This window comes from Danio rerio, chromosome 16 (assembly GCF_049306965.1).
Source record: "Danio rerio strain Tuebingen ecotype United States chromosome 16, GRCz12tu, whole genome shotgun sequence".
Lineage (NCBI taxonomy): Eukaryota > Metazoa > Chordata > Actinopteri > Cypriniformes > Danionidae > Danio > Danio rerio.
In genome coordinates, this window is record NC_133191.1 from 3052261 (window position 1) to 3078387 (window position 26127).

The window sequence follows — 26127 nt, forward strand, 5'->3', positions numbered from 1 at the left end:
CTGACTGCAAACCATACCTGCCAACACTCCCTTTTTTCCAGGGAGTCTCCCATATTTCAGACCCATCTCCCGTATTGTTCTGTCTCCCGGAAAACTCCCGGAATTCCAACCCCCCACCCCTCAGCCTTTTGGTACAGTCCCCATGCGCACCCAACCAACGCGCAACCATCTTCATACCCGCTACTCGCTTCTCAGTTTGTGCGCACCACCGGAGAAGATCCCCCGGATTTTATGATCCGAATGTTGGCAGGTATGCTGCAAACCGAAAACTAAATCACTTCCAAAACTGGAGATGCATGAACAGACATTTTAATATCAAAAGCATGCAGTCATTTTTAAAAAAAAAAAGCAATCTGCTCACGCAAAACATCGCTAAACGTCAAACGTCTTCATAAAGCTCTCGGTCACACACAGAGTCTGGTTTCATAGGTGTGCTCCTCAGAGCTTTTGCCTGATGTTCTTGTTGGTCCAGATGTAGTTGACTGCCCCTGCACATACCCGTACAGCTCATTGGGAAGCAATGCTTTGTCTAGAGCGTGACTGTCCACGTTTCTGTCTGGTCTGTCCGGTAACGGCGGTTTATTCAGATGTGGGCCGGAGGTGTCTTCATAATGCTGTTTATTGTCAGCGTCATCGTTAAGCAGATGGCTGTACACCAGAGTGTCATCTATGTATGCGTACGTGTGGTTCTCCTCATCCTCCTCTTGTGTTTTCGGGATGCCATGTAAGCCTGGAAGGAAGGCGTGCTCACTGGGGTTGTACACGGACACCGGGGGAGCCTTATTCCTCTTCTTTTTCCTGTTCAAAACAGGAAAACAACCAAACCTGTTGAAAACAACCAAAGAAATCCAGATATGGGAAGAAAACAAATCTGAATATGACTACTGAGAGATTTCAGCTGCTGTCTGGGCTATCACTGCCTTTCTATGGGGGTGAGGGGTGGGAGGGGATATGCTGGGGGGGTTGAGTGAGCGACGTATCTGAGTAGGGGGGGGGGGGGGTGGGGGTGTGCGCGCGAGATGTACCTACACACCTGAAGAGCAGTGGGGGTGAGTAGTGTGCTACGTACGTACCTAAAGAGTTAGGAGGGATGTGGTGGAGAAGGGGGAGACGCGCGGTTTCCAGGAGATTATCATTTATTTGCGGCCATCCGGGAGTGTCTATACTCCCACAACTTCTGGTAGACTTGGGATGTCTGCATGCCAATTCATGTCAGAATCATGCTAGCAACATGCTAACTCAGGATGGAATCATTCTAACAGCATGTTAAATTATGATAGAATTATGCTAATATTATGTTAGAATCATGCTACAACATGCTAATTCATGCTAACAACATGCTAATTCGGGCTAGAATCATGCTAACAACATGCTAATTCATGCTAACAACATGCTAATTCGGGCTAGAATCATGCTAACAACATGCTAATATCATGTTAGATATATGCTAACCACATGCTAATTCATGGTAACAACATGCTAATTCAGGCTAGACTCATGCTAACAACATGCTTATTCATGCTGAAATTATGCTAATATCATGTTAGAATTATGCTATTTCATGCTAATATCATGTTAGAATCATGCTAACAACATGCTAATTCATGCTAACAACATGCTAATTCAGGCTAGAATCATGCTAACAACATGCTTATTCATGCTGCAATTATGCTAATATCATGTTAGAATCATGCTAATATCATGTTAGAATCATGCTAACAACAAGCTAATTCAGGCTAGAATCATGCTAAAAACATGCTAATTCATGCTAACCACATGCTAATTCAGGCTAGAATCATGCTAACAACATGCATATTAATGGGAATTATACTAATCATGTTAGAATCATGCTAACAACATGCTAATTTATGCTAATATGTTAGAATCATGGTAGCCACATGCTAATTCATGCTAACAACATAATAATCCAGGCTAGAATAATGCTAACCACATGCTAATTCATGTTAACAATGTGCTAATTCAGGCTAGAATCATGCTAACCACATGCTAATTCATGTTAACAACATGCTAATTCAGTCTAGAATCATGCTAACAACATGCTTATTCATGCTGGAATTATGCTAATAGGTTAAAATCATGCTAATATAATGTTAGATTAATGCTAACTACATGCTAACAACATGCTAATTCAGGCTAGAATCATGCTAACAACGTGCTAATTAATGATAGAATCATGGTAATACGCTAGAATCATGATAATGACATGCTAATTCATGATAGAATCATGCTAACAACATGCTAATTCATGCTAGAAACATGCTAGCAATGTGCTAATTCATGCTAGAATCATGCTAACAACATGTTAATTCATGTTGGAATCATGCTAACAACATGCTAATTCATGCTAGAATCAGGATAGTTACATGCTAGTTCATGTTAGAACCATGCTAACACACTAATTCACTATAGAAACAAGCTAACAACATGCAAATCCATGCTGGAATCAGGTTAGTTACATGCTAATTTATGCTAGAAAAATGCTAACATGTTAATTCATGTTGGAATCATGTTAACAACATGTTAAATCATGCTAGAATCATATTAACAATGTGCTAGCTCATACTAGAATTATGCTAAAAACATGCTAATATGTGTTAGAAACATGCTGATTCATGTTAGAACCATGCTAATTCATGCTAGAAACATGCTATCAACGTGTTAATTTATGCTAGAAATATGCTAACAACATGCTAAATCATGCTAGATATATGCTAATAACATGTTCATTTCTTAGAATCATGCTAATTCATGCTAGAATCATGCTAACTCATGGTAGTATCAAGCTATTACCAACCTCAGACACAGGTTGCCAACTTTTTAGCCAAAACCTGATACTTTTTCAAACTAAATAATCTACTTCCAACAGGCTTTCTCAAGCCCCCATTAAGTTTGTCCTCAAATGTTATCATCTAGTTAGATTTGTTGTCGTTGCATATATGGATATGCATCTTATGCTTTGTAAACTCTCACCTGAGAACAAACCAGATTACCACAGCTACTGCGATGGCCAACACAACGCCCACAACGCCCAGGATGATGCCCAGAAGCTTGTCTGAAACACAACAATACATTTCACATCAGTTGATGCGTATGAATGCACATTTCAGTGGGCATCAAGTAAAGCATTTGTAATTCGGCTTTCTCACTTGTGTTGCTCTGCACCGTGACCTCCATCATTGCCCTGAAGGCTCCTGTCGGTGACTTGCAGTTCGTCATGTTGAGGTAAAAACCTTCTGGCAGCAGGAGATCCTTCATCTTATCATCTTTTGTAGTGGTGTACAGCACCGTTTGAGAGCGAATGGTCTGCACTGCGATGTTTGTGTGCACTTGTTTACACTTGGGCTGACTGACATTTCTGAATGTCAGCACGCTTGTATACTGCGGCTCCATGTTCACTATCCAGGACACTGTGCTGGACGCTTTCATTGCAGACGGCCAGCCTGGGGTCGCCAGCGTGGTAGGATTATCCATCTTTGGTGTGACACTGAATATGTAGTTTTCTGTATGAGGAAGGGAGATGTAAAGTTATGAAATCTGATATATAGCTTATATATAGCTGATATATAAATATATAGCTTAAAGGGGCTAATAATTTTGCCCCAAAACAGTTTTTTTTTTAATTAAAAGCTGCTTTTATTCTAGCCGAAATAAAACAAATCAGACTTTCTCCAGAAGAAAAAATATTATCAGACATGCTGTGAAATTTTCCTTGCTCTGTTAAACATCATTTGGGAAATATTAAAAAAGAAAAAAAATTAAAAGGGGGCTAATAATTCTGACTTTAACTGTGTGTGTGTGTGTGTATATATATATATATATATATATATATATATATATATATATATATATATATATATATACACATACATATATATATATATACATACATATATATATATATACTAGGGATGGGAAGATTAACCGATATGTATCGATACGCGGTCATGCGCGTGCACGATGCGAGTGCATCGGTTGAGCAGCAGAGGATGAATGAAATTTTGGAAGCAAATCGAGATGCATCGGTTTTTGCGAGATGCATCGATTTTTCCGAGATACAGCTTATATTTTTAATATAGAATGTATTTTTTATTTATTAACAAGAGTTGTCAACCTGTTTTTGGTGCATAATTTAATCGACCTACATAAAGTAAACCTTAGCAATGGATTTGCGGATGTGTACACTTTCACTACAACTCAGTGTATCAGGTGTGCGGATGAAGCTAGTGGTGCGCCCTCAGAAAGCGCGAGAAGCAAAACAAACATTTTAGTCCCCACTGAGTTTTAAATCTAAAGTATGGCAAGCAACATTATGGATTTAAGGATGGACGACTTGACAGGACAGATGCAATTTGCAAAATGTGCCGCGCATCTGTAAAATACGCGGGCAGTACGACTAATCTGATATCTCACTTGAAGCGGCGCCACGGTGTTGTTGTGAAAGCATCTTCCAGTGTTCCTGCATCCCCGGCTTTCGCACTGCTTCAACCAGCTCCAAAAGTGGTGAGAAAAGCATTGCAAGTTTTTTTTTTCCGTGCGCAACAGTTATGCTCGCTCTACGCCAATAACGAATGCTATTGCATTGTTCATCTACAAAGATATTCAGCCTAGTGTCACGGAGAACGAAGGTTTTAAGCACCTCCTCCTGTTTATTTTTATTTAATTATAATAATAATAATATTAATAATAATAATGATAAAAATAATTGGGTGTCACGGTGGCACAGTGGGTAGTTTGACCACCTCACAGCAAGAAGATTGCTGGTTTGTTATATTTTTATTAGCCTGTTGTTTACAGTGACAGTGATGTTTCAAAGCAGCATAACACTGCTAGTTCACGACCTTAAGTTTTGAATATTCAGTGGCAAAATATCTTTGTAAAACTTGTTTTCATAGTTGAAAAGTTAAATCACAATTCTTGTTGTGCAATGGTAAACCTTTATGTTGAAAGAGTGCAAATATATACATATTTTTTTAATATATATTGCACTTATACATTCTGTTTATCTTGAAAATGAATAATATGTGCTATATGTTCTAAAATGGCCCTCTACTGTAAACTGACACTCTGGCTCCGAGAGAAAAGCCAGTTTGTAAAAAAGTCTTGGTTTTGCTTGGTTTATAAATAATCAAACTCATTCAATGGCACAGCATCCTCTTTAACATAATCTCATAAACTTGATCTAATTAGTTAGTGCTGAAATATCGCATCGTATCGTGATATGGGTGTGAATCGTATCGTGTTGCATCGCAATATGTCACAAATGTATCGCTAATATATCGGATCGTATTCTTTGTATCGAGATGCGTATCGGATCGGCATTATAGCTTAGATGCCCAACCCTAGTCTATTCACCTTATTCTTCACCGACGAGCGGGCGCCGCCATGTGAATCTTTTTAACTCGAGACTTCCGTTCTCATTCACTTCCATTCACTTTTACGCCTGTTTCACACCGCAAGCGTCAGCGGCGCGTGAGCAGAGCGTGAGCAGCGCGTATGTCGAGCAGTAGCAGCACGCAGGCGTTTGCCTTTCACACCAGCTGCGTCTGCAGCGCGCAGCTCTTTGGCAGCTGCTGCTGAGATCAACCTATCTCTGTCTATTCTATCTAGTTACCCCTCTATATACAAATACACTTTTTAAACTTTTCATCTGTACCAAGGCCCCTCCTATGCTGTTTCATTAACCTGCAAATGTTTATTTTACAAATTTTATAGATCAAATAGTACTGTATACTTCTAAAGCTAACTTATATGAGAATTTTCTACAGTCAGAAGACAATCGCCTGTGATATCATGTCATTTGTTTTTTGATTATCAGGTTGCTGTAGACCTAGTTATAATCATATTTATACAATATAGTTATAATGATATTTATACATGATCAAACTAGTGTTGCTTTCTCCGCTTCAGTGATGTCCAGCGGCAGAATAACAGCTCGTTAATTCATGCTCGTGCAGATGATGAGACGGACAAAAGTAATTAATGCATGCCATTCTTTTACTTATTTTCGTGTTGTCAGATTCACAGTGCAAACAGCTCCCGGTAGGAATAATTCGAGTGAACATAAAACAAAGCCGATTAAAACTTTCTTGCTCTGCTAGCTGCACAGAACACAGCGAGCTCACATAATCCAGCATGCGTGTCGAACTACACTACCCACAATACACTTCGCTATGGACTACAAATCCCGTAAATATTCCATTTCCCCTCTCCTACAACACTAGTGTGCAACTTAAGCAAAACTGATAGTAAAATAGTTTTACATTTGGTTTTGTAGTTCGGGCCTAAATAAATGTTTGTTGCCGTTTTTAATCGTTTTAAGTTCATTTGAATGACTATATATAAACCATTTGACATTATTAACGCATTTATTGGGTAAAATTGTTAGTTTTTACTGTCATTCAATGTGTTTTGGTCATTCTCAATGCACTGTCACTTTAATTGAGCGTGAGCAGCGCGTCAAAAATAGACCCAGCGCCGAAACTATCGCTGCACTGCTGCTTCAGCGACGCTCACGCCTCGCTCTGACGCGCTGCTGCTGCGTGCGGTATGAAAGCTGTAATCTGTTAACATGGACGCCGAAAACACACGCGCTGCTCACGCTCTGCTCACGCGCCGCTGACGCTTGCGGTGTGAAACAGGCGTTAGACGTTAAAAACTGCTCGTTTTGCTGTTTGATGTTGCAAACTGATATTTCCTTATTATATTATTCTACTTGGTCTGTATAATCATGCAAACATTTGTTTGTAGAGTGAGTAGTTTATTATTCCTAGTCATTTCTCCCATAGGCGACTGAATCGGAAGTTCTAAAACAGGGGTGTCAAACTCAATTCCTGGAGGGCCGAAGCCCTGCACAGTTTAGTTCCAACCCTGCTCCAACACACTTACCTGTAGGTTTCAAACAAGTCTAAAGGACTCAATTAGTTTGATCAGGTGTGTTTAATTAGGGTTGGAACGAAACTGTGCAGAGCTGCGGCCCTTTTGGAACTGAGTTTGACACCTGTGCTCTAAAACAATCACAAAAACAGGCGCACTTCCGCATTTTAGAATAAGGTCAATAATGAACACTGAAAGCACTTACCCGATATGCCTTGTGTGAACGAATAGCTTAAGATTGGTTTTGCTGCCACACTCCGGTCGCTGAAACTTGTAACAGAAGCAGTTACTGCAATCTTGGACTCCCGGATCTGTATCTTCTGAACGGATCCCTTTGGACAGAACTGGCCAACAGTGGTGCCTGGGTTCATAACCTGGGAGACGTTTAGCAGTAGGATGCTGTTGCAATTGTCTTCAGGCAAACAGTAGCGCAGGCCGTCTGTAGGAGACTGTAGCTCCACTGCACTGTTGACTGGACCCTGAATGTACCACGTGATCATCTTCAGGACTCCTGGGATACACTGCTGCTCATAATTGAAGTGAAGCGGGAACAGAGTGGATGTACAGTTCCTCCATTCTTTACATTCTGTTGAAAATGGAACAGGAATTAAATGAATAGGGAGCATGCAGATTAAACTGGGTTAAAGTGGTTAAACTGGGCACTGCATGCTAAAATAAAAAAAAAAGTTTAACCTGTCCCTTGACGATGACAACAGGAGCAAACATATTGTCCATATATAATAGTTTTGGGTAAGTTTTGTCTTAACCATCACCTGAAATTTCTGTTTTAGAAACTATTATATGATGATCAGGGCGGCACAGTGGCTCAGTGGTTAGCACTGTTGCCTCACAGCAATAAAGTTGCTGGTTCGAATCCCTGCTGGGCTAGTCAGCATTTCTGTGTGGAGTTTGCATGTTCTCCTCGTGTTGGCGTGGGTTTTCTCCGGTTTCCCCCACAGTCCAAACACATACGCTATAGGGGAATTGGATTAACTAAATTGGCCCTAGTGTATGTGTTTCACAGTACTGGGTTGCGCTACAAGGGCATCTGCTCTATAAAACATATGCTGGAACTTTTGGTGGTTCATTCTGCTGTGGTGACCCCTGATAAATAAAGGACTAAGTCAAAGGAAAATCCATTTTCGGATGGCGACTTCCAGCAGGATAAAGCACCATGTCATGATAATGAGTTCACTGTACTCAAATGGCCTCCACAGTCACCAGATCTCAATCCAATAGAGCACCTTTGGCATGTGGTGGAACGGAAGATGGGCATCATGGATGATGCCATATGGACCAACATCTCAGGAATATTTCCAGTATCTTGATGAACCTATACCATGAAGGATTAAGGCAGATCTGAAGGCAAAAGGGGCTCCAACCCGGTACTAGTAAACATACCTAATAAAGTGGCCGGTGAGTGTATAACTACACTATTGACCATCCCTTACACCTTAACCCACCCTTAAACCTACCCATACCCCAAAACCTGTCTGTAGCCCGACCCGTATCCCACCCAGAAGTGTTCTGCAATACATTATGAACACATTAAGTACACTGTGTTTATATTTTGATATAAGTTCATACTAGTTAAGGCCACATAAAATAAAGTAGGACCTAGATTTTTACCACTACAAATTGTATAGTGTTTTATATTATTACATGGGCAGCACGGTTGCATAGTGGGTAGCACTTTTGCCTCACAGCAAGGTCGCTGGTTTGAGCCTCGGCTGGGTCAGTTGGCATTTCTGTGTAGAGTTTGCATGTTCTCCCTGTGTTCGCGTGGCTTTCCTCCTGTGGTATAGGTGAATTGGGTAATCTAAATTGTCTGTAGTGTTTGTGTGTGATTGAGTGTGTATGGGTGTTTCCCAGTGATGGGTTGTAGCTAGAAAGCATAAGTTGGCGGTTCATTCCGCTGTGGTGACCCCTGATTAATAAAGGGACTAAGTCGAAAAGAAAATGAATGAATGAATATTATTACATACCCTCAGTCTGGATTACAGTTAACTCCAGCTCATCCTTGTTGCAGTCAAAGGTATTAAGAATAAAATGGTTCCCTGAAGCGATGGTGACTGTGTCCATTATGACCGAATCCAGTTTCAACACACAGACCGACTTGGGATCCTTTTTCATTACTTGTATCTTCAGTACTTGCTTGTCTGGCAGATCTCCTTCACACTGGCCTGCAACAGTGACAAGAAAACAGACATCAAATAAAGATATGAAGGAAGGCATAGAGCACAGTTAGACCAGTGTTTCCCAACCCTGTTCCTGGAAGCACACCAACACTACATATTTTGGATGTCTCCCTTATCCGACCCAAACACTTCAGGTTTTAGAGTCTGATGTTCTGATGAGTTGATTCAGGTATGTTTAATTAGCAAGAGCTTGAAAACATGCACCATTGGTGTGCCTTCGGGAACAGGCTTGGGAAACGCAGAGTTAGACATCCAAAAAAAAAATTTACAAAAACACAATGATGTGTAAAATGTGAAAAACACTAGTTTGAACGTAAAAAAATATTGTTTTGAAACATTTTCACATTTATTATTAAAGTTTATTATTAACTTTATTTGATGCTTTTGTCCAACATTAACGATTTTCATAACATCATTGAAGAGAGTTAAGAGAAAATGGTTAAATGCTCTTCTTACAGGTTTTTAAATAGATTTAACTCAACTAATAGTACCACATCTATTGTATACTTGATTAAAAACACACACACACACACAAAAAAACATACACAGAGCATGTAAAAATCTCATAATTACCCTGGCTCATTCTGAAAACGTACCCCTATATACATTTCTGGAGAGCGGCAAATACGCCCCAGGAGCTACGTTTTTGTTTTCGCGATTCCACCAGAGGGCGCTGTGTGTGCTTTTTGATATCTCAAATTTCTCTCACGAATGCCATTCAAACCTGCTGTTCCCACATATTTCCACCAGAGGCTGCTGTCGACTGGCTAATCGACTGACCCACTCTCCTCCTTTCATAAACCAAACCAACAGTGTTTTTAAAAGCACAGCTTGACCAGCGCCCACCCACTACCCTAAACACAGCCCTCACCTGATTTTTACGGTTTTCAGATTTTACCACACTCTCACCCTGTTATTTACTTGTTTATTATTATTTTATTTTTTTTTTGGCTTGTTTTTTTCTTACCTGCTTTCTAGAACTGTTTTTTGCCAGACTCGAACCCCTTCGTCGAGGCAGTCCACACGGAGGTAAGCGGTCAGCTTGTAAACGCGAATAGGAACAGCGTCATACCGCCCAATAGCGTTTAATTTAAAGACGAAATACAGCCTTACATACACTACCGGTTTGGGGTCAGTTTTTTTTTATTATTATTATTAATTTTATTAAATATTTTAAATAAAATTATTCTGTTCATCATGTTGTTAAATATTTATTTATTAAATATTTATTTATTACTTATTACCATTAATAATAATAATAATAATAATGAAATTAATTAATATTAGAGTGATTTCTGAAGGATCATGTGACTCGAAGACCGAAGTAATGAAGCTGAAAATTCATCTTAAAATCACTGGAATAAATTATTAGATTATTAAATAAATTATTAATTTAATTATTATTTAATTAATTATTATTATTATTATTTAATTAATTATTATTAATTATTAATTATAAATTATTAAATTTTAAGCAGTTATTTTATATTGCAATAACATTTCACACATATACAACAAGTTCTGTATTTTTGATGAACTAAATACAGCTTTGGTGAGCACGAGAAGCTTATTTTAAAACATTTAAAAATCATACCGACCTCAAACTTTTGACCGGTAGTATACAGTGCCTCTGGCTACATAATTTGCGATCTTCACAAATGTTTAAAGGGCTACGTTTTCAAAATGAGCCTATGTTAAATAAAAAGTTGAATAAGTGATTTGTGATCAAGTTATAATCAAGCACATTTTTAAATCTGCACCACAGTGCCAGATATCTTTTTCCAAATATGCTAATATATAAGCATTTAAAGTTGAGTTTTTCCAAATTTAAGTGGATTGAACATAAATCAATGAAGTTGTCCTGAAAAAAAGCTTGAGAATTATGTTGTCTAATTTTAAAGACACAGTTTGAAAAAGTCATGATCTTTCTCTGCCCTAAGGTTGACTAAAAAGAAAGAGTGTTTTTCCCCCATATCCTGTATCCATGAGTCACGATTGCCTGGAACTACTTGGGCTTTCTGTAATTACACAACAGATGGTGTACTCTTACTGTTGTGTAATCAAAATGATAAAATAACCGATCTGTGTTCAGTTTAATGTGCTTAAAGCAATGGTTCACAAGAAGAATGAAAATTCTGTCATTATTTATTCTCCTATCTTACAACCCTTTATTAACACTAAAGAATATATTTTGAAGGGAAAAAAACCTGCAACCATTATTTAAATAGTTTTAGTTTTTCCAAAGGAAGGCAATGGTTACAGGTTTCCAGCATTTCTCAAGGCATCTTCTGTAGTGTTCAACTAAATTGGTTCAAATGAAGGACTTTATTGTAATAAAAACTGAAGGATACTAAAGTGTTTATTACAGTTTATCATTTTACTATATTAATGTTACGGTCTATTGTAGCAGTCATTAACAAAGAGTTAAAAAAACTATATATATATATATATATATATTAGGGCTGCTTGATTTTGGAAAAAATCATAATCACGATTATTTTGGTCATAGTTGTAATCACGATTATTCAAAACGATTATCAGTTGAAGTCAAAATTATTAGCACTCCTGAGAATTTAGTTTTTTTAAATAACTTTCCCAAATTATGTTAAACAGAGCAAGGAATTTTAACAGTATTTCCTCTAACATTTTTTTCTTCTGGAGAAAGTCTTATTTGTTTTATTTTAGCTAGAATAAAAGCAGATTTAATTATTTTGAAACTCATTTTAAGGTCAATATTATTAGTCCCCTTAAGCAATATATTTTTTGATTTTCTGCAGAAGAAACTACTGTTGTACAACGACTTGTCTCATTACTCTAATTAAGCCTTTGAATTGCACTTTAATCTGAATGCTTGTATTTTGAAAAACATCTAGTAAAATGTTATGTACTGTCATCATAGCAAAGATAAAACAAATCAGTAATTAGACATGATATATCAAAACTATTATGTTCAGTAATAAGTTTAAAAAAAAACTTCTTTCCATTAAACAGAAATTGGAGGACAAGGGTTGCTAATATTCTGGAGGGCTAATAATTCTGACTTCAACTGTATATATATATATATATATATATATATATATATATATATATATATATATATATATATATATATATATATACATACAATTATTTTCCTCCCTGCAAAGGAAAGAGAAATAAATACAATAGAATAAAAATTTAAAACAAACTGTGATTTCAGCATCTTCACCCTAAGAAAAACACTTCAGCTACAAAAATCCTTCAGTCAGGAGCAGTAAGGGATGTTCTCGTCGTTTGATTAATGATAAAACCGGCGGCAGCATTTCGCACTGTCACTTTAATGGTTTCTCTTTCACGTGTCTTTTGATTCTCAACTCGTTTGTTTATTACGCAAATGAGGGTTAATATGAATAATCACTAATCACCGCGTTTTGACACCTATTTGACCATTAAAGCGCTCATGTTAAGATTACTTTAGATGTCTGCGCTCCTCTGCTCGTCTCAGTGTGCGAATGAAACCGAATGCTGACCGCATGCTTATGCGTGAGCGTGTGTTGTACACACACAAAAGCACGCGGTCTTTTGCGCTTTGGTATATAATCGTTTATCTCGATTAATGGTTTTTCATAATCGTTAGAAGCCATAATCGAAATCGAAATCGGATTTTCGATTAATTGCACAGCCCTAATATATATATATATATATATATATATATATATATATATATATATATATATATATGAGCACACTTTCATTTTTGGGTGAACTATCCCTTTAATTCTGACAGAAATGTACATACCCTTCCTTCTCTTGATGGCAGAGATCTGAAAGTGCACCATCAATCTGTTCAATGAAGACACCGTGGACATTTTGCAGTTCTTTATGGAGATGTTAAAGTTTCCAGGCTCCACTGACGGCTGGTTTTCATTCATACGCTTGACCAGAGCATCCCTGCCCTGCCAGGTGTACTTCATTGTAGGGATGCTTTCAGACGACAGGCATGTTGGAAGAGTGTACTTCAGAATGCGTACGTCTGCATAGTATGCATTGGGCATGCTGAAAAACCACATGATCTCTGCATTTTCAGGGGTTGTGTTTGGTGTTATGAAGTCCTGGATTGAGCTCTTCTCTGGGAGAACAGCATGGATGTTAACCAGAGCTGGAGAGAAAAAGAAAGCTGAAAGCTGAAGGAGATTAAAACGGCACAAGGGTGAGTAATTAACCCTTGCATATTGTTTAAATGTACCACCCTTTCCTTCATGCTTGTGGCCTTTTTCAAAGCCATATCAGCATATAATCATGCACTCTTGATTGTTGGTGCTTTCCCCCGTTGGGATGAGGTCAAACCTTTAATGTTTATTGTTGCTTATCAGTTGACAGGGTTAACACTTTAGATAAACCAGTGCAAAAACATTTCCGACTCTTATATATTGACTTCTATGAAGTAAAATAACAAAATATAGTGCGCATGCATTAATACTGTAACAAATATGGCCGATCAGACACATAATTATTCTGCTTTAACTTAACACATAGATATATAGATTAGATGTCGCCTGGCCTATTGTTGTCTATTGGACGGAATGCGTCAATAGCGCCGCCATCTTGCTACAGGGTAGCGCTCCTTTGAAATGAATGCGGGACCAAGGTACAGTGGAGGACTGTGGCCATCCAAAGCCAGAGATATACACATATACACATATATCTGTGATCGGGAGTTTTCCTGGATGTTAGTGTGTAAATTTTTTTTTTAATTACGAAAATTTTAATTTTACATCACTTTTCTACATTGATGGATCAGTGACCGCACGGGCATTCCTGACAAAAAGCTTGTGTTTGTGTGTACAGAAATGTACTATTCACCCTCCCTGTTAAATTTGATCTAGTCATGTCCTGAAACACAGCTCCTCTCCTGCTTTCACTGCTCATACTGACGGAGGGAGCGATTCGTTTGTGAATGAATCCCCCGAACGACTCTTTCACTAACGTTAGCCGACAATAATACAAGTTTCTGGCAGCGCAGCATCTCGTTGTCATATTTCTTTTGCATTGTTTGCTGATTTTATTCAACAAAACTAGCATAAGCCGAGTGTTTAGTGCGAGTTGGAGCTGCTTTGCCGTATGGTGAATGCAGTAAGAGACTGTTATCATCAATAACGTTACCTGCTTAGCACAAAAGTTCAGAACATACAAAAACAGAAAAAAAACTTAATATTACCTATGAAATGTTCTGCCTTTGTGCTTTGTTTTCTTTGTTTGCTTGTTACTACACCCGTAGACAGCGCTAAAGTCCCGCATCTTCACGTAATAACACTGTCTTGACTAGTGCGGTTGAATGACATTTGTCCTGGGAGCACTGTACAAATATGGCGGCGCTATTGACGCATGCTCAGGGTCCCTATGCGATATCTAGTGTATATATCTATGAATTTAACAAATAATAAACCGTCAGCTTCTCCCACCCGGAAAAGACTGAATGGTCCAATCTCAACGTGTTTACAACACAAAGTAATGCTCAGAACTGGATACACAGAGAACTTCTATACAGGGCCGGAGCAAGCTGAACTGCCGCTCTAGGCAAAGGACGATTACGCCGACCCCCCACCCGAAAGTGAAAACAAAAGTGACCATTTATCTACGTGAAGAGCGGAGTGGGATCGGGGGTCGCATATATAACTGAGGATGCGGATGGTGAGATAGGTGTCGCGGACGCCGTCCTCTCTATTCTGCCGGCCTAGGCGTGAATATAACTGAGGACACGGGTGCTAAGGGAGGTGTCGCAGACATACAGACATCCCAAGTTGGAAAAAGTTATTTCCGGGTGATACAGAGTTGATTTGCGGCAGGCAGGGCCGGCGCGTCCATAGAGGCGACCTAGGCGGCCGTATAGAGAGGGCGGTGTCCGCAACACCCCCCTTACCACCCACGTCCTCAGTTATGTCCGCAACACCTCCCTCACCACCCGCGTCCTCAGATATATTCGCTCATAGGCGACAGAATACAGAGGGCAGCGTCAGCACCTCCATCAGCAACCGTGTGTCCTTAGTTATATCCGCGCATAGGGCGGCAGAATATAGGTCCGCGACCTAGAGCGGCAATTCAGCTTGCTCTGGCCCTGGCGGTAGGTGTCGGATTAGTGGGTGCTCGAAGGGGGGGAGGGGAGATGAGTAGTGAGCAGTGAGCGACAAATCTGTGAAGGGGACGTACTGCGAGACGTACTTGAAGAGCGGTGGGAGTGAGTTGCGCGCGATGTACCTGAAGAGCTAGTAGGGATGCAGTGGAGAGAGGGGTGTGCAACATATTTAAGGACCGGGCAGGAGAAGCGCGATTTCCGGGAGATTATCATTCATTTGCGGGCATCCGGGAGTGCCTATGCATTTCAGGGATACTCCTGCAACTTCCGGGAGACTTGGGATGTCTGGACATAACTGAGGACGCAGGTGGTGAGGAAGGTGTTGCAGACGCCGCCCTCTCTATTCTGCCACTCTAGGCGACCGCCTAGGTCGCCTCTATGGACGCGCCGGCCCTGCTCCTATAAGCTCCTTGCTTAAGACTGATGCTTTAATGTACACTTTTATTCTCTCTTTATGTCTAATCAGGTGTTTTGCAACAAGTCTTTCGCTTATGTATTAATATTATGGTTTAAATACTTCTGCAATCAGTGTTTAACTCTACCACAGCAAAACAAGATACATACATAGATAGTTCATGTTTGATGTCCCTGCAAAGCTAATTTGGTGTGCTGAACGATTGTTTACATTTCATGTAGTAATAAGTTGGCGGCTCATTCCGCTGTGGCGACCCCAGATAAATAAAGGGACTAAGCCGACAAGAAAATAAATGAATGAATGAACCACACTCCATATAACCATATAATATTAAGCCAGAAACTGCAGTTTTTGCACTGCAACTGATGATCAACTGTGAAAATGACACATCTGACCTCTTCCCAACAGGGAAAATCACCAACAGTCATGAAAATATGCTGTCATGGCTTTATAATCCAAAAATGTCACTATAATGGAAGTCCATTAAACCCCCAACATAACAAAAGGGGAGTCAATTTGAGTGTATTGTTGAGTTTTTGAAAAACTTTTCAAAGCATTTTACCAAAATAAGTTGAAACACAGGGAAAGTTGAGGCCAAATTAAGCCTTAAAATCACCCCAGAGTTGATGAAAACATCCCCAACAGCACACAAGGGTGACAGAATGTTCATTTTTGGGTAAATAACCCTTTAAATGTGCTGTATGCAAGTTTTTCACTCTACTAAACACAGTAGCAGGCGCCGAAATGAGACACAGATTCAGAGTTCCACATGAGGTGGTTATTAATTATCAAATAACATAAATATTATGAATAGGTGAGCAGGTCACACTGTAACCCCGTGTCCTAACAACACGCTACGTGAACAGATTTGCAGTGATAAAGCAATTTGGCTGTTTGCATCAGACGAAACATGACAGAAATGTAAATACAGCCATTCAGAAGCTCAGAATAGTGCACTCACTGCACTCCAGCACAATGGTAAGGTTTATAATCTAATTAATACATAATAAACCTCTTTAACATTATTAAATGTAGTTGATGAATCACTGATATGTGTTGGCTGTACATTCGATAAAAGGCTAATAATGGTTTAATGTCTTAATTAGATTATATTATTTATATAATTAGACCATGAGGTGTATCTGAGGTGATCATTGTCAGTCCTGTTGTTCACCTGTGAGCTTTTATTTAGAACACGTCCTAAATCAGCCTTTAGACCCGATAGTCGGACTCGCTCCTGTTGATGTTGTCAATCTGGCAACCTGCGCTTGAGTGTGTTTTAAACCAGGCGTGCAATACCTAGTTCAACCACTGGGTGTCAAACGTACATACTGCACCTTTAAGGTCTATAAAAAGAATATATCAAGCATTTCACTGCATATCATACAGTGTATGTGACTAATAAAATAAGAATTTGAGATTCATCATTCAACTTACAGTTCATTAAACGTCCCACTGATACAGCGATGACTTTCATGCTTAGACTCTGACCTCCAGTCACTTCCGCAGACAGTTTTCCAGCATTACGCACGTCAATTTGTCTGATGACTCCATTCTGACAAAATGTCCCGATGCTGATGTTCTCCACCGCGAGTATGTATCTGTGATTGTCAGGACAGCTGTCCTCAGGCTCAATCTGTCGTAAACCCGTGCTACTGAAATTCAACTGGAGGGATTTTGAAACTAAAGGCTTCAGATTCCAGGTGAACGTGCGATTAAACTTTATAAAAGCACTGTGATCTTTGGGTTCAATGTTCATTGTCCCTGTGAAACAAACGTTTTATGTCAGAGAAACAGCATAGAAGATTTACAAAAATATATATACAGTTGAAGTCAGAATTATTCGCCCCCCTGTTTATTTTTTTCCCCATTTTCTGTTTAAGGGAGAGCAGATTTGTTTTACACGTTTCTAAACATAATAGTTTTAATAACTCATCTCTAATAACTGATTTATTTTATCTTTGCCATGATGACAGTAAATAATATTTGACTCAATATTCTTCACAACATCTATACAGCTTAAAGTGACATTTAAAGGGTTAACTAGGTTAATTAGGTTAACTAGGCAGGTTAGGGTAATTCGGCAAGTTGTTGCACAACAGTGGTTTGTTCTGTGGACTATTGAAAAAAATATAGCTTAAAAGGACTAATAATTTTGTCCTTAAAATGCTGTTTAAAAAATTAAGAACTGCTTTTATTCCAGCCGAAATAAAACAAATAAGACTTTCTCCAGAAGAAAAAATATTATCAGAAATACTGTGAAAATTTCCTTGCTCTGTTCTACATAATTTGGGAAATATAAAAAAAAATTAAGGTGGGCTAATAAGTCTGACTTCCACTGTGTACACACACACACACACACACACACACACACACACACACACAGTTAAAGAATTTTTTTTTTTTCTTCAAATATTTGTGATGATTATAATGTTTATAGGTTATGACCTTTACTAATATCTTATAAACCCTGAAAGACAGAAATTATGTGAGATCTTGTTAACAGATATCATGTGCTTCTGTTTTAACCCTTATGTTTATTAAGTGTGTAACTACTATACTTTTTTAAAACTAAAAAATAAGAATGTATATACTCAGTCTACGTTTTATGTACTTTGCAATCTTAAAGTCAATCAAAGTTTGTATCGATCTGTGGCCTATAAGGCTTTAATTTGCACAGAAATCGGCAGAAATCTTTTCCATTAAATGTTCAGATGATTTGTTTACAAGTAATATTTTTGTCATTTAGTGGATATATTATATGAAACACCTGCCTTACCAAAGATGCTATTCTAATTGATTTGCATTTTAAACATTAATAAAAGTTATTTTTATTTTATTATTTTTATTTTACGTGTTTAGTTTTCATCTCTCTACTGATTTTGTTTTGTTTTTTTACAGAATTCTACATAAAAATATCAACAAAAAAAGCCTCAGATTCTGTCTGCTCAAAGGAAAGTGAAAGACTTGAACAAATCTGAAATCAACAAATCTGAAATCCACAGCAAAATAAAATAGAATATAGATATAGATATATTATATAATATATACAGTTAAAGGAAATATGCATTTTATTTTTGCATTTTAAAGGAAATATGCATTTATTTTTTGCATTTTAAAGGAAATATGCATTTTATTTTTGCATTTAAAGGAAATATGCATTTTATTTTTGCATTTAAAGGAAATATGCATTTTATTTTTGTATTTTAAAGGAAATATGCATTTTATTTTTGCATTTTAAAGGAAATATGCATTTTATTTTTGCATTTTAAAGGAAATTTGCATTTTATTTTTGCATTTTAAAGGAAATATGCATTTTATTTTTGCATTTTAAAGGAAATATGCATTTTATTTTTGCATTTTAAAGGAAATTTGCATTTTATTTTTGCATTTTAAAGGAAATATGCATTTTATTTTTGCATTTTAAAGGAAATATGCATTTTATTTTTGCATTTTAAAGGAAATATGCATTTTATTTTTGCATTTTAAAGGAAATATGCATTTTATTTTTGCATTTTAAAGGAAATATGCTTTTTATTTTTGCATTTTAAAGGAAATATGCATTTTATTTTTGCATTTTAAAGGAAAAATGCATTTTATTTTTGCATTTTAAAGGAAATATGCTTTTTATTTTTGCATTTTAAAGGAAATATGCATTTTATTTTTGCATTTTAAAGGAAATATGCATTTTATTTTTGAATTTTAAAGGAAATATGCATTTATTTTTTGCATTTTAAAGGAAATATGCATTTTATTTTTGCATTTTAAAGGAAATATGCATTTTATTTTTGCATTTTAAAGGAAAAATGCATTTTATTTTTTAACACTATGGAGATAGTCTTATTTATTTTAATTTGGCTGAAATAAAACCATGTTTAAGATCAATATTATTAGCGCCTTACAGAAATTGTGTTTTCGATTACCTACAGTACCAACCACTGTTAACTAATGACTTGCCAAATTAACCTACTTAACCAAGTTAAACCATCTTTAAATTACACTTTAAACTGAATACTATTATCTTACAAAATAACTAGTTAAATATTATTTACTGTCACAATGGCAAAAACAAAAGAAATCAGCTTTTAGGAAACGATTCTATTTAAAAATGTGTTGGAAAAAAATCCTCTCCTTTAAATAAACACGTTTGAAATATTTAAAAAATAATTAATTTTCCCTGTTGGGCTAATATTTATATCCATATATTATCTCACCCGTGTCTCTGATGATCTGCACAATAAACACTTTCTCTGGCTGCGAACAGCTGAAATCCAAAAGCGTATCACTTCTGAGGACCACATAAGCCTGGCACAAGGGCTGGTTTCGCACTCTCATACACACTTTACACTGTGTGCTTGTGCTGGAACTTGTGTTGATGAGGATGGTTGTGCCCTGTTCAACAGCAACGTTGAGCTCAGCTCCACCTAAAACGATGGACTTTAGATTAGAATACACATTACTATGAGTAGGCTTGTCATAATAACAATTGTTTTTTTGTCTTTTTGCTGAAGGCAGGATATATTGCACTAAAATATATTGCGATAAAGGATATTGTCTGCATTTTAGGGCCATTTTATGCCATTTATTATTATATAATGCCAGAATGACAATATAATATCATCACAATGCAAGTACACTCTTCCAAACGAACACCTCATATTTTATTCTGAAGAATATTTCATTTATTATAGTCATTTGTACAGTTTAATAATCAGGCACTGGAGTCAGAATGTGAAAGCGCATATCCTAAATGAATATTAATGAATGTTAACAGGAAAGAGCAAGGTAAAGAGTAACAGAGGCTGCAATATCTGCTACCAGATCTATTTTTCGGTGGTCAGACACCCACATGAAAATATACTACAGTAAATTATAGTAAATACTACAGTGTTTTTAACCATACTAACACCTCCAATAGAGATAGAGATGTTGCACACTCAGCTAAAATGTTGCTGAAGTTGGTTTTTATGTAGGGGTGATATATAGCATCACCAAAAATGATTGAGGTCATGTCTGTGTTGTGCTATACTGTAAGACTTTATATTAATTATTGTGACCGGCCTAGCTATGAGGAAGATTTATAAAACTGCAACAAAATTACATTAATGAGTGCAAAAAAACAGATCAATTTCATTCATTCATTCATTCATTTTCTTGTCGGCTTAGTCCCTTTATTAATCCGGGGTCGCCACAGCGGAATGAACCACCAACTTATCCAGCAAGCTTTTACGCAGCGGATGCCCTTCCAGCTGCAACCCATTTACATCCACACACATTCACACACACACACACTCATACACTACGGACAATTCAGCCTACCCAATTCACCTGTACCGCATGTCTTTGGACTGTGGGAGAAACCGGAGCACCCGGAGGAAACCCACGCGAACACGGGGAGAACATGCAAACTCCACACAGAAACGCCAACTGAGCCGAGGTTCGAACCAGCGACCTTCTTGCTGTGAGGCGACAGCACTACCTACTGCGCCACTGCTTTGTCCACAGATCAATTTGGTCTCTTATATTAAATTAAAGGGACAGTTCCCTTTAATTATTTAATTATTATTATAATTTTTTGACTATAAATAATGTTATTTATGTTTCGATATGTACCCAAACCAGACAATAAAAAGGTGTGGAAACATGTACGTTTGTTTCAGATAAGAAACCAAAGCCTCAGGTGAAACACTCACTTCACAATCATTTCATTACCATGCAATATTTATATAAGTACTATTAAGGAAAGTACAAACAAAAAAAGCTGTTAAAACTGTGTGTTTGTTTAACACTTTTAAGTTATTGTGAGTTAGCAAGGCCTTGCATTGTTTTATTTTTGTTTTACCTATTGAGTTGTTGTACCTCTATATATTTTAATATGATTTAAATATTTTTGTATACCTCTGGCATTGTTTTGTATGTGTCGTTCTTGCATTAATAATAATAATAAATAAAAAAAGCAGTCAAAATAGGACAAATGAGCTCATGTATGGGACAAATTCTGGGATGGTCTCCCCCCAGGCCTGTATTCGCTAGTAGTTTTGTTATTCTTACAAATCTTACACTGCATTATTATTTTACTTTTATGCCAATAATTCCATATGGCATACTCAATGAAGATATTTTCGGACTAATTTATAGAGGTAAAGTTGGTTTTATATTCGCACATTCAGACTTTGTGCTTAATAATATAATTTCAGAAAAGTATTCTTTGCTAATTCTAAATAGGGAAATAATATAAGCAGTTAATGAATATCAAAGTACAACATTGTTTAGAGTCAATTTTATAATGCTAATATTATTTTGAAGTTATCCTTGCATGCTATTTCAGACTCCCCTGCTGAAAAAAACCAGCTTAAACCAGCCTAGGATGGTTGGCTGGTTTTAGCTGGTCGACCAGGCTGGTTTTAGAGGGGTTTTGGCCATTTCCAGGCTGGTTTCCAGCCATTTCCAGCCTGGTCTTAGCTGGTCAGGCTGGGAGATGACCAGCTAAAACCAGCTTGACCAGCTTAGCCAGGCTGGGAGCCCAGCCAAAACCAGCTATGTCCAGCTTAAACCAGGCTGGTCAAGCTGGTTTTAGCTGGATTTAGCTGATCATTTTCCAGCCTGACCAGCTAAGACCAGGCTGGAAATGGCTGGAAACCAGCCTGGAAATGGCCAAAACCCCTCTAAAACCAGCCTGGTCAACCAGCTAAAACCAGCCAACCAGCCTAGGCTGGTTTAAGCTGGATTTTTCAGCAGTGTCAATATTCAACATAGCATGGTAAACAATATATGGGCCGTTAACGGAACGAATGTGTGAATGTAAAACAACTTTATCTCTATCAAAATTTTGATTATCAACATGCATTGATTAGAACTTAATTTGGACAACTTTAAAGATGTTTTATTTTAACCAAGCTTATGTTACTAGTCTTTTGATTATACTTACCAAGTTTCATATCTATCAATGTAAATTTAGCAATCAGAAACATCTTTTTATTTAATGGAACTTAAAAAACTAAACATTTATATAAATAAATAAATAAACAAACCATATCCAAACAGACCACACAACAGTGTAAACTTAAATATTCAGCCTTTAGTGACGTATAAATCTCAATTAAAACAAATACACTTGACTTTCTGAAATTACATTGAGGAGAAAGCCTGAATGTGCGAATATGAAACCAACTTTACCTCATTTTTTGAGTTCATGACCAAAATACACTGTACATGTATAAGGTGGACGCATTTTAAAACCACCAAACTCTGAGTTTATAAAACCAGTCCATTATGTTGCAGTTAAATATTAGATGATAAGCACAATAGTGAATGAATGTGATAATGGTAATCTCGATTTAGTGCATGTCGATAGTAAAAGTCGATGGTTCCCAGCTGTGTGAGTGTGTGCTGCTGATTGTTATAGGTGAGTTGTGTGTGTGTGTTAACGTTACCTGTGAGCTCCAGGACTGACGAGAGGAAAAACACCAGCAAAACAAGCGAAAAGCAGGTCACACGCCAACTTCGCATGGCTTTTTAAATATCCAGTAAACTCCTTACAGTAGGTTAAAGAGGTGTAATAAAGAGTCCGCCATGGACGCGAGTTTTCCTCAGAGGAGATAAAGCAGCTTCTTCCTGGTTTTCGCGACTTCCAGGTTAGTCATCCATATCAATCCCGTGAATCCTCCACAAACAAAGCATGCAAATAAGACTCCCAACCTCGTGCTCACATTCACTGTAAAACACGATCTATTGAGAATTAATAGAAACATTAATTTGACTGCTTGTCTTTAAAAGTATGCGGTAATTATCCGCGTTAGTCCTGCCTCATACTACAGCCTATTACATTAGGTAAAGTTGGTTTTAAATCCACACATTCGGACTTTATCTTTAATAATACAGTTCATGAAAAGTATTATATGCTAATTCATAGGGGAATCATATTAGCAGTCAATGACTATAAAATACAACACTGCTCTGTCAATTAAATAGTGCTAATATTGTTACCTAAATCCCATTTCAGACCCACTATTCAATAAACAATATAGGGGCTGTTAAAATTAATGAATGTGCAAACATAAAACCAACTTACTCATTTTTTGATAACCTCTTTTTAAATTGACTTATACAGTGGAATACAGAGTTATAAATTAACAACAAAAATTAAATACTATTTTTAACTAAGCATACTTTATATATTGATCATGTGCATTAATGCTTTAACTACCCCACCATGAAAAAAAAATATTTGGATTGGACTTTTTAACTTCTAATGTCCAAGTTAACACACTCAATGCATTTTTTTATAACACATCCCATAATTTCTAAAATATCAGCCTCTACCAAATGGTCGGTTTATGGTACAATTACTATGAAAAATCTGAAAATATGAAGTGTACGGCCAATCTATTTTAATAAATATTCTAAATAAAACATTTTTGAATGCTAAATAATGTTAAGTGTTGCCAATATTTAAAACATTCACATTTGTGATGTTTGCAAGTTGTAATTTATTAGCCTTCACATATATGCATTTGCTAACAAAAAGAAGCAAACAATAACTAAAAACAATAACAACGTCAGGATTTCAGTACACTTTACAATGAGGAAGATTTACAGTTGAAGTCAGAATTATTAGCCCCCTGAATTATTCGCCCCGCTGTTTATTGTTCCCCAATTTTTGTTTAACAGAGAAGATTTCTTCAACACATTTTTAATCTTGATAGTTTTAATAACTCATTTCTAATAACTGATTTATTTTCTCTGTGCCATGATGACAGTAAATAATATTTGACTAGACATTTTCAAGACACTTCTATACAGCTTAAAGTGACATTTAAAGGCTTAGGTTAATCAGGTTAACTAGGCAGGTTAGGGTAATTAGGCAAGTTATTGTATAATAATGGTTTGGTTTGTAGACTATTTGAGCAAAAAAAAAAAAAAAAACTTAAAGGGGCTAATAATATTGACCTTAAAATGGCTTTTTAAAAATTAAAGACTGCTTTTATTCTAGCTGAAATGAAACAAATAAGACTTTCTCCAGATGAAAAAATATTATCAGATATACTGTGAAAATTTCCTTGCTCTGTTAAACATCATTTGGGAAATATTTAATAAAGAAAAAAATTCACAGGGGGCTAATAATTCTGACTTCAACTGTATGTGACTATGCAGGAGGCAGCACTGTGCTCAGCAAGAAGCTGGTTCGAGTCCCAGTTGGACCAGTTGGAGTTTCTGTGTAGAGTTTGCATGTTCTCCCCGTGCTGGCATGGGATTCCTCCGGGTGCTCCGGTTTCCTCCACAGTCTAAACACATGCGCTATAGGGGAACTGATGAACTAACTTGACCATTGTGTATGAGTGTGTGTGTGAATGTGAGAGTGTGTAAGACTTGAGATATCACAAATATTTCCATGTCTTTGAAAATTCAACCCTGAGCCGAATACAGAGACGATCAGTTCCACAACCCAGCAGGTGGGAATGCGGGAAAAACCAGCTCCCCTTCGTTTCCTCCATTTACATTTAAAACAATTCTCGAAACCCACCTTGGTTACGCAACCCCTTTTCACTCAACTCACACACAATGGTCATTTCAAAGTCTGAATGTTCTAAATCAGGGATGGGCAAACTTGATCCTCAAGGGCCGGTCTCCCTGCAGAGTTTTGTTCCAACACTAGTCAAACACACCTGAACATGCTAATCAGTGTCTTTAAGATCACAAGAAATCTATAAGCAGGTGTGTTTGATTAGGGTTGGAGCTAAACTGTGCAGGACAAGGGCCCTCCAGGACCGAGTTTGCCCACCCCTGTTCTAAATCAACCAAAGTGACTTTTATCTATCATGTTTGATATCATTGGAAATGCGACTGGTACAGTGATCTCATTTCCCTCACAAATAGACACAATCAAAACAATAGATGTATAACTTCAGGTATCTTTTGAACCACTGTGAAGGGTGTGCCTTTCCTATAGGCAGAAACTCTTCCACTAAATGCAAATGCCTTTTGTTATTCACACACCGCTTTCCTTGAGGGTATTCTTGGATTTTCTTAAGGGAAAGTTTCTAAAATGTTGGGCGTCATTCTGTTATCCAGATCAGCCCATATGTATATATTTGAAGTCAGGCTGGTTTTAGAGGGGTTTTGGCCATTTCCAGGCTTGTTTCCAGCCATTTCCAGCCTGGTCGGGCTGGAAGATGACCAGCTTGACCAGCCTGGTTTAAGATGGATATAGCTGGTTTTGGCTGGGCTCCCAGCCTGAATAGGCCTGTCAAGCTGGTTTTAACTGGTCATCTCCCAGCCTAACCAGCTAAGACCAGCCTAGGCTAACCCTAAATCAACATTGTGCACTGGAAAGACACCGTCAATGGACTAACTGGCTGGACCCTACAAGTGTATGGTTGTTTCCCAGTACTGGGTTGCGGCTGGAAGGACATCTGCTGCGTTAAACATATACTGGATTAGTTAGCTAACAAATAAGGGACTAAGCTGAAGGAAAATAAAAGAATAAATATGCCAGAAACAAATGCATA

General features: G+C 37.4%; 1 protein-coding gene across 3 annotated transcripts; it reads right to left on the reverse strand.

Annotated features, from left to right (window-relative positions):
- Positions 1-293: 293 nt before the first annotated feature.
- cdcp1a (CUB domain containing protein 1a) lies at positions 294-23277 on the reverse strand. 3 transcript variants are annotated; one of them, XR_012391444.1, is made up of 9 exons: positions 23053-23277; positions 19834-20043; positions 17057-17383; positions 12871-13230; positions 8880-9077; positions 7100-7480; positions 3168-3521; positions 1074-3073; positions 294-825 (listed from the first exon to the last, which is right to left on the reverse strand). XR_012391444.1 is itself a non-coding variant. In NM_001014333.1 (9 exon segments), coding segments are annotated over 9 exon segments (2382 nt in total). In that variant the 5' UTR covers positions 23129-23234; the 3' UTR covers positions 301-404.
- Positions 23278-26127: the final 2850 nt, after the last annotated feature.